Source organism: Thunnus albacares, chromosome 22 (genome assembly GCF_914725855.1).
Source record: "Thunnus albacares chromosome 22, fThuAlb1.1, whole genome shotgun sequence".
Classification (NCBI taxonomy): Eukaryota; Metazoa; Chordata; class Actinopteri; order Scombriformes; family Scombridae; genus Thunnus; species Thunnus albacares.
The window spans coordinates 14,516,333-14,525,983 of NC_058127.1; the positions used below are offsets into that span (position 1 = coordinate 14,516,333).

The following is a 9,651-nucleotide window of genomic DNA, read 5'->3' on the forward strand; positions in this document are numbered from 1 at the left end:
TTTTCAGGTGATTAGACACTAATGAAAACATACTTCTGAATATTATATTCCATTTCTGCCGATTGATCCCCTTAAATCATACACATTGGTCCTTTAAGAGCAGTAACCGGTCAGGCAGTACAGTGATGGATCAAGTTTTTTTTCGAACATACTCAGGCAGGACGTGATTTTGGGGTTCGAATGACGAGTAAGAACCTGAAATAAACGTGATGGTTTGGAAGGGGTACGAGATTGAGTTTGCTCGCATGATCAAGGCAACAAAGCTTCTCAGTCGCTGTCACTCCTCTCTCCTCTTTGCAGGAGTCTCTTGCCGCTGGAGGGCAGAGGAACCTCTTGTTTCACAGACGCGCTGCTCTTGGTTTTGCTGTGGAGACATTAAAGCACATGTGACTCATTCGTAACAATAATAAATGTTTTAAAATTGTTTAATCCGCATCCTGATGTACATCAAAATATACACAGACTGAGACTGGGACGATGGATTCATGTTTCATATCGACTTTTTCTTTATATAAGAGCAGCAGCAGTTCATGAGAAACTAAACTGGATTAACAATCAATAATCCAAACATATCTTACTAGTGATTATTTTCACAGTGATGTTACAATAATATGCACAACACCTCTGTTGATCGGTGTGCAGCAGGTTTAACTTAAACACACACAGCGACCTCTAGTGGCAAATGATTTCTACAAGACACAGCAGTGAAATTCAGACAAACATGCTGCTGCGCAACAAGCTGCAGCTTCTGACGTCACGTCATTCTGGGACTTTGGGTTCAAACTCTCAATAATGTGGCCAAACTAACGACAGAGGGTCTGTAATATGTGAGCCAAGTTGAGATGTTTTGAATATTTTGCAAAGTTAGAAGTTGTTAGGGTCGTTTTTAAAGGACGGTTTCTGTTGTACTTCTTACTTCTCTTTCTCAAGCAGGTCCTGGCCGTCGTTGATTCTCTTCAAAAACTCATAACGCTCACGTCCACGAACCTGCAGATGAGATCAACAGGAAAATTTTAGCCTAGTAAATTTTGTGATAGTATCCTGCTTTATAATAACAGATGTGTGTGTGTGTGTTTACTTACATATAGAACAAACACCTCCTTGTCGTCCTCCTCTGCACTGGAGGCAGGTTTGGACTTCTTCACAGAAGTGGTGTCAGAAGCAGGAGCGCTCTCTGCAGGGACGAAAAGGAGGTTAACTGGGATCAGCGAGCAGGGACAGAAAATTGAATCTACTAAAATCGCAGCAAAAACCTACTTCGCTTTTTGGTTTGTTTGGTGCCGTTCTGCGTCTTGGTGCTGTTCTCCTCCTCAGTTTTGCGGTCCCTGCCTGGACAAGCGCAGACACGCACCTCAAAACACCTCCGCCCCAAAACCAGTCCCCTAGAAAGTAGATGAATATTAGTAAAGGTCTCAGAGCTTTCCTGGGCAAATACAAACTGTAAGACTTATGTGGAGCATCCTTAAAGAAATAAACCCAAGACCATTTTCAACAAAACGTTAACCAAGATATCCAGTTACTCCACATCCCCCCACCTCCACCTCTTCTCTATACCTAAAAAAAAATGCAACAACTCTCCACCCTCCCCCCGTCACATCAATTAAAAAGAAAAAAACAGGACGTACTCTGGAGTCTCGAGGGTCAGGATGGTGAGGATGGGTCTGCGGTTCATTCCTCCCATGCATGAGCTGTTGCACATAAAGCTCAACAGGATGGTTGTCATCTCAGAGCCCAACTGAAAAAAGGAAAAGCGCAATTATTTTAATTATTGCAGGCTGAAGTTCATATGTGGAGAAACAGTCTGACCACCTCTTGCTAAATTGTGTCATGTTGAAAAATGTTTTTTAAGCATGACTTTTTTGGTTGTTTTTTTTTTTTTAATTCTTTGTCTCCTAATTGACTCTTCTGGACGTCCAGTATGCAGCTGCTTTAAGGCCACATCTTAATTTGGGGGACGTTATTTAAGGATTTCAGAATTGCTGTAGTAGATGTGTAGTTTGTGTTCACGTTATGATTTTTTTCAAGCTAAAATATGATGTGGTTGGTTTAAATACTCACATAGAAAATCTTGTAAGATCTGACATCACAGGACATGTGAATGACAGGTAAAAAATAACAGCGCTGTAAAAAGTAGAACTGTGAGTAGAAACATTCGCCTTCAGACAGATCACGTGTGACTGGTGTACCTGCGGAGGCTCGTACGGGACGGTCACACTCTGCCTCTTTGTGTGCAGATCTTCGAAATACAGAGCTCTCTGGCTGCCCTCCACTCTGATCAGATGGCTGCGATGCTCCGCGTCTATATGGGTGAGAAAAATAAAAAACATGTTATGCTGACAATCGGATTCTTCTAATAACCACCTTACGTACAAAGTCACTCTTCAATGAAACTTTCTTACTGTCTTCATTCTGGTGGTGGGGACATCTGCGGACCACATCGGCCACGTGCTCAGTCTTCTTGTAAACCGCTGTGGCCCTGAGTATAGCACCCTGAGGAGGCTCCTTGCTCACCAGCACTTCGACAGGGCTGGTCTTCGCCAGCTGGCAGTACAGTTTGTTGAGAAGCTCCGAATACTGAGAGGAAGCACAGGTAGAAATCCGACAGCTATTATCAGTGTGTTTATGGAGCAACAGAGCTGTGAGGATTCAAAAGTGAAGCACTGGTCTGAGATCAGTCTCAGGAAAACACGAGCGCACCAGTTCTAAAACTCAAAATACTAAAAAGGCTTTAAGTCTTTAAGTCTCTTTCTTCACCAAAGAACCAAAAATAAACAACTTAATTTTAAACTAAATCTTCAAAATCATCAGTATGACCAGATTTATCAAACTAAAAGATGATTTTTACCTTCCTCTGTTTCATTTTTAACCCTTTGGGTGCTGCCCAAAGACAGGAAGACAGTGCAGGAACATGTCCCGTCATGTCAGAGCTGTGCCTTATAACCAGACTGCTCCTCTCCCACAGTCCGGAGCACAAGTCGCAGCGGGCGGGAGTTTGAGTGCAGACCACCCTAACATCAACTAAACTGGCCAACTGCAGAGCGCTGCTGGGTGAGTCATCGTAGACGCATTAATATGATTGGTTGTTGAAATGCAGCGACTGACTCTAGACCTTAAAATTTAGCAAATCGCCACAAAAGAATAAGATTCCACTTGAACGCCAACATGAGAGCTACGAAAGAACAGATTTCTAACGCACACCAAGGTAAGAGATTTTATTTTACTTGAATTAAAAAAGTTTTCAAACTTCTACACACTGTTGTGGTTGATAAAAACTTCGGAGGCCGGCGAGTGAATTTACTAAATAGTAACAACTTTACATTTAAAAACGTCCAATTTGAAAATTCTGTGAATTTCCTTTGAATTCAATTTAGTGAATTACAACAATCCCCATCAGGAGCAGAGTTCCTGCATATAAAATGTATACTGTAGTGAAAGAAACTGAGCTGAAGAGTGAAATAGCGCCTGGACACTGAGCAGCTGTTGAAACACCTTTTGTCTCAGTCGAGGGGCTCAGACAGCAGACTTCTACATTTTACCATGTTAAGTTGCAGGATAATCTGCTGCAAGTCCCGCTGAACTTTTAACATTTGTGTTGTGGCATTTAGATTCTTTGTCTCCATTAATATTATACACTATGAACAGTATGTACAAGATATTTATAGCTGTGATTGTCAGTAATTAGTCTTAAATTGATCTGGACAGATAATCTGGTAAATATACCATTTGTAATTTGTGAGATTTATTTGTATATTTACTAATCACTTTAAAAGAAAAAAAACAAATCACATAAATCAACAAACAAGTAGAATTTCTAAATTTTAAGAGCTAAAGTCTGGGGTTGCTTACGGTGGAAGTGACGGACTTGGCGGTGCCGGACTTCTGAAAACGCAGCTGGAAGCCAAACTCCCCCGGGTAGTCAGTTGTGACCGGGACGGTGGAGGCTGGGGGAGTGACGCCATCTTTAGTGGACACCTCCGGGGCAAGCTCAAACAGTTTCTCATCAAACCCCTCATGCAGCACTTGGTCATCCATAAGCTGTAAAAAGGAGAGCAAAGAGAGTCAGTCTACTTAAATATATAAATTTATCATATGAATATCAACAATTATCTGAGAGAAAACCTTCTCATACAGCAATTCAGACTCATGTTACACGGGGGACATGAAGGCATGCTTACCATGATATCATCTGTCTTCCATCCCTCATGAGGTGCATCATTCACCGTTAAAGCGGATAAGATGGTGGGAGTTACAGCTGGAATGGTGGAGAGGGAGGGTGCACATCTACAAAACAAACATACAAAGAGATGTTGACTCATTCTTTTTTAAACAAACTGAAATATCGAGACATTGTCTACTATTAAAAGCACGACTTACACACTCTCCCACAGCTGCTGAAAGGAGTCCTGGCTCAGTGGCAGGGTCTGGCTCAGAGACAGATTGTCGACACTTTGCTCTTCCATCATTAATTTCCCTCCTTTCCCGGCTGAGAGAAAATGAGGAAGAGCCGAGATGCAGGAAATGCTGTGGGGATAACCCGGAAGAGAACACTCCAGTTAGACAGACAGGGTGTGTATCTTCATTAAACTATATGTTAACACTTGAGTATCAATGTGTGCAGCTAAACTTTAGAGCTGCAAGTGAGTCTTCCTTTAAATATCCTACCAACGCTACAAAATTCACCTATGATTCATTTACAATTATATCGAACCAGAGAAAATCAGACATCGTCACATTTCATTTATGTTTTTCGATTAGCTGATTAGTTGTTTTGCTGATAATGTCAGAAATGAGTGGCAAATGCCATACCATGATTAACTTTTAGAGCTCAAGGTGTCTAAACAACAGTCCTGACCCAATAATATTCAGTTTACAATCAAATAAAATGCAGAAATATAGCAAAACCTCATATTTCAGCACGATTAATCGAGTATCAAAACAGTTGGCGATTAATGTTTGGTCAAAAAAGTCGTTTAAGCACCGCTAAAATTGTAATAAGCAAGGTCAAACAAACAAATTCAAAAGCTCGGACTAAATGTGATACATAGCATGATGGAAAACGTTTAACTCTGGAAATGCAAGTTCACAAAGTTGATTTTTACAGGCCTTCAGCCCTACGAGCTGCTAAATAACGTCAATCTGCGTAGCTACCGCTTGTTAAAACCGCCATTATTCTTGTTATTTATAAAAACAGATGATCATAATTCTCAAATACACTGTTTGCACGTTAGTCTGTCATTAAATGACTTCACAGTAAGCTGCACCAAAACAAACACGAAAAACCATCCAACATGCTAACGTTAGCTTCCACCATTTTCTCTAAAGCAGGCCCACAAACACTGAATGAAGTTAGCTTCATTCGACCGATTTAACTACCGATAACTCGATGAATAACAGCACAGCTTTTCAACTAGCTATGCTATGTTTATGACAAACTATATATCATCTCTGGTGCTAGGTTTCGGTTTTCATTTTTAGCGAATAAACGTTTTGTGGCGAGCTAGCTCTGCGTTAGCTTCATTGGCTAATTACGTTAGCTTTACGTTCTGAATTCCAACGGACTAACGTTGGTTGGCTAAACTGCCGTAAAACTTTCTTTATCGGACAAAATAAGTTGCTTTCGTGGTTTGTTTTGACGAATGAGGTGTGTGTGACCATTCAGCTACCTTGTATATCCCGCTACGGCTGTCCGAAGGAGATGAGTCACTGATGAGTGTGAGGGAAGCGAGCTGAAACGGTCGAAAAAGCCAAAATATTTTGGACGAAGCTGAGCACGTTGTTGTTGGGGATTTCCACAAAGCCAGGGGGAGGGGCAGGTCTCCTGATGCGCTTAAACGCAACAATGCGGCCTTCATGACTATTGGAATTATTGCAACTCATGAACGACAAAACGTACAAAACAAAATTATGATTACAGGTTATGTTCTGTACATAACAAAATAAACTTTATTCCCAAATTCTAGCGATAGATAGATAGATAGATAGATAGATAGATAGATAGATAGATAGATAGATAGATAGAAACTATCAGCACCTGGACACATGGATAAGTGATGTGCACGACAAAAACACAAGACAATAAAAACTCCACAGAGCAAATAAAGAGTAAAAAAAGACCTAACAGACAGCAGTAATAAATAATTATAAAGGCCACTTAACTCAACTTTATTTTTCACATACACATTATCAGGACAATGGCAGTGAAATGTTTTCCCACCATATGAACAGGCAGTATAAAATTTTAACACAGATAGTAAGACACATAATATAAACATACAATATAAATGTAATATAAACATATAATATAAACATACATATGCAACATATAAATATGATATAGACAACTCATACTAAATTTACCTACATAATTTCACGGAAAAACTTCACCGCAGCAGGCACAAGGACCTCCTCAATCGTTCTGTTGAGCATCGGGGCAAGAGCTGTTTAATCCACTAAAGAGTTTATTGAGGGGTGTTCTTCATATTTTAGGATAACTTAAATGTTATGTCCCCTGCCTCCAAGAATGAGTTGATGTCTTACCTAAAGTTCCTCTTCAGCAGATGAATGTGAAAACAGCCTTCTAGTGTCAAACTCTGCACATACATTATTCTGTACAGTGAAGCTCAAGCATCCAACTGTAGAAACAAGAAGAAAAACATATTTTTGAGTGTAGACAGACTTGAAATAAAGATAATAAAAATGCTAATTTCTTCTATAACATATGACACACTAAAGAAAACTACAGCCTTCTGATGAGCACCTGAATGCAACATGATGACATCATGACGTACCACTGCTCAACTTGTTGTGAAGATAGTTTGTGTGTAATATATCAGTAACCAGTGGAAGTTATTATTAGTGGAAGTGCCATTTCAATGCATGGGCTATATACGTTCAACATAAAGAGTTACATACAGTATAGTGGTTAATGACCAAGCTGTGAGGGAAATATTACTGTATATACATCAAGTTTCCAAGTATCAGACTCTCCAAGATCATAATGATTGTATTCATTTTTGTGCACTCACAGGAAACAATTACATGATCGTGCCTATAGGTAAAAATACTTACCACTATGTCTGTACTGTGTGATATTAGTATATGTATTTGTGCCCTGCACCTTCTATTATACATCTGCAGTGACCAAAGCAATGCTGATACTTTGATACTTTAGGGTTACCATCCCAACGACAATTTTGTACCTTAAAGTAGCAAAAGCATAAACAAACACCAATATTGTACATGAAAGTTTATGTTTTGATGTCAGAAATGTCATTTTGCCTTGAAATGCAACAATTTCAAGCCAAGATCTATAATCAGTTTCTCAAGAACCATTGTCCTGTACATTTGATTGCTGTCAGGATGATGTATCACCAATTTCAGGTCCTAACTAACATCAGAGCGGGCAGGGTCTCATTCAAGGATTGTCATGGATGGTTTCCTCCAGTACATCTTCCTTCCTTTAAACCATGTATGTTGACATTACCTGATTCCACACCTAAACACTGTAAAAAGACTTCATAATCTGCTCTAACAGGCTGGATGACGTTGCTTCTCATCACCCTTCAAATGCCCCTTTGCTGATAAGATAAACCTCTGCACCGGCGGGGCCTGGAGCTGTGGAGAAACTCCGGGAAGGACCTAGGTGCTGCAGCCAAGTGGGGCCACTTTGTGCTCGGCCGCTGGTGACTTGTCGTCAACTGACAACTGGAGTCACATCAAAAGCCCTGAAGGTTGGTTCTTGTCCATCTCTCTGAGTGCCACTTTGGGGCTACGTAGCTGTTTGACCTTTGAATGAATGTGCTGATGGTGCCAGCGAGTCCACTGTGAACTTGATCCCTGTGGCACTGCATATAGATACAATAGTGAGGTCTAACAGAACGGGACCAGTGCAGAGAGGGAAAGAGGTTTTGCATTATTAGGTTGAAAATTTGTCATGTTGCCGGAGAAAGTTGAACTAATCTGATGCTATGTGTAATTAAATCGTCATAGTGTGCTTTGCATGAAGCAGGAGAAGAAGGCTGCATGAGTGTGCGTGTGTTTTGAACCTCTTCCAGTTGTTACCTAAGGCCGCATGGATACAGTCCAGGATGACTGCAGGAATACAGCAGACAGCTTCATATAACATTTCACATTTCATATCGATCATTTTTCACCACTGGAAATAGAGACTCTTATTATAATCTGGTGGTCATAAAGTGTCTTTCTGCATGAGGCCAGACGGAGTCATACGCTGTAGGCTTTTGAAGACGAGCCCTTCTGTCCTCTGGTGAAGGCCAAAATACAGCCTGAGCGACATGCATGATCTGGTGCCAGTCTGTCATAGTGCATTTATAGGATTGACTGCAGTGTGTAGACTTTATTATTCATTGCACAACCTGTGTACGTGCCAGTCTACAGTGGCTTTTATTAGTAGGGTCCAAGTGTTTTGTGTATAAGCTACGTATAAAGATAGAAAACCTACATGTTATAATAATGAACCAACTGAAAAGTCGGTCCTGTTAGTACAGATACCAAATATTTAAATTGTTTTTTGTTCCTGCCTCCCTCACTTAAAACAGGGAGAAACACTGCAGGGAGTAGGCTCGGGCTTTCACTGCATGTAGGGTGGTTAGCATTAAAAGGTTCATGAGCATTAGCAGCTTGGCAGAGTTAACAGAATAGTTTGACATTTTGGGAAATACCTTTAGTTGCTTTCTTGCAGAGAGCTTGGTGAGAAGATTGATACCACTTTCACATGCATACAGTAAGCGATATTTTTTTTCCCAGGATGGCGAAGTCATTCCCCTCCGTACTCTGCCTCTGATCGGCTTGCCCTGATATTCTTACCCTAACCCTAACCAATCTCACTCCTCATGCCTAAACCTAACCCACCCAATCAACAAAGGCAACGAGTACTAGCCAATCAGAGGCAGAGTAAGGCAGGTCATGACTTTGCCATCCTGGGGAAAAAAAAATTGGCGTACGGTAAACATGAAGCTAGCTAATACCCCTGCGAAATCAGCAAAGCGTAGTGTTTAGCGTCCTTTTGTTGATTCTGGTAAGGACAAATCTAAAGTAAATTAAAACAATATAAGGTTAGAAAGGTAAGAAGTTATACTTCACTTTTACACTATTAAATCAGTTGGAAACATTACATAGCCATTTATAACAGTAGTTAAAGTAGATTTTTATAGAATGATAGCAAAAAGGTGTTTGGCTCAAGACACAGTGACGTTACCTCTGCCAGCAGCTGGTTAGCTTAGCTTATAGCATAAAGACTGGAAACAGGGAAACGGCTTGCCTAGCTCTGTTTGAAGGCAACAAAATACACCTGCCAGAACCTATAAAGTTCACTAATTAACATGTTATATAGTTTGTTTAATCTGTACAAAAGCTGAAGTGTATAAATGACAAGTTGACATTTTATGTGTTATTTTTTGGTCTTTTTTTTTTAACCTTTAGGCAGAGCCAAGCTAGCTGTTTCTCCCCCGTTTCCAGTCTGTATGCTAAGCTAAGCTAACTGGCTGCTGGCTGTTGCTCCATTTTTAAATTACAATTAGGAACGTGGTATTAAAATTTTCATCTAATTCTCTGCAAGAAAGTGGATATACAAATATTTCTCAATATATCAAACTATTCCTTTAAGTTTGTAGCAAAAATTACTATTTCTTT

The 9,651-nt window shown here is 40.2% G+C and overlaps 1 protein-coding gene and 1 long non-coding RNA gene across 2 annotated transcripts; one reads left to right on the forward strand and one right to left on the reverse strand.

Moving 5' to 3' along the window:
- Positions 1-149: 149 nt before the first annotated feature.
- Positions 150-5,812, reverse strand: tp53 (tumor protein p53). The gene is made up of 11 exons (XM_044340808.1): positions 5,664-5,812; positions 4,375-4,521; positions 4,176-4,281; positions 3,847-4,035; positions 2,400-2,574; positions 2,187-2,299; positions 1,626-1,735; positions 1,258-1,382; positions 1,083-1,174; positions 917-987; positions 150-364 (listed from the first exon to the last, which is right to left on the reverse strand). The coding sequence occupies exons 2-11, from the start codon at positions 4,461-4,463 to the stop codon at positions 268-270; spliced, it is 1,167 nt and encodes a 388-aa protein (XP_044196743.1). The 5' UTR covers positions 4,464-4,521; positions 5,664-5,812; the 3' UTR covers positions 150-267.
- On the forward strand, positions 2,581-7,673 carry LOC122973363. The gene is made up of 3 exons (XR_006400001.1): positions 2,581-3,048; positions 3,122-3,202; positions 7,535-7,673. It is a non-coding gene; the product is annotated as an uncharacterized LOC122973363 (long non-coding RNA).
- Positions 7,674-9,651: the final 1,978 nt, after the last annotated feature.

Coding starts and splice junctions, on each gene's coding strand:
- tp53 (XM_044340808.1), bottom strand. CDS start 4,463: ATGATGGAAGAGCAAAGTGTCGACAATCTGTCTCTGAGCCAGACCCTG. Junction 988..1,082: donor AGGAGGTGTTTGTTCTATAT/GTAAGTAAACAC, acceptor TCTCATCTGCAG/GTTCGTGGACGTGAGCGTTA. Junction 365..916: donor GACCTGCTTGAGAAAGAGAA/GTAAGAAGTACA, acceptor ATGTCTCCACAG/CAAAACCAAGAGCAGCGCGT.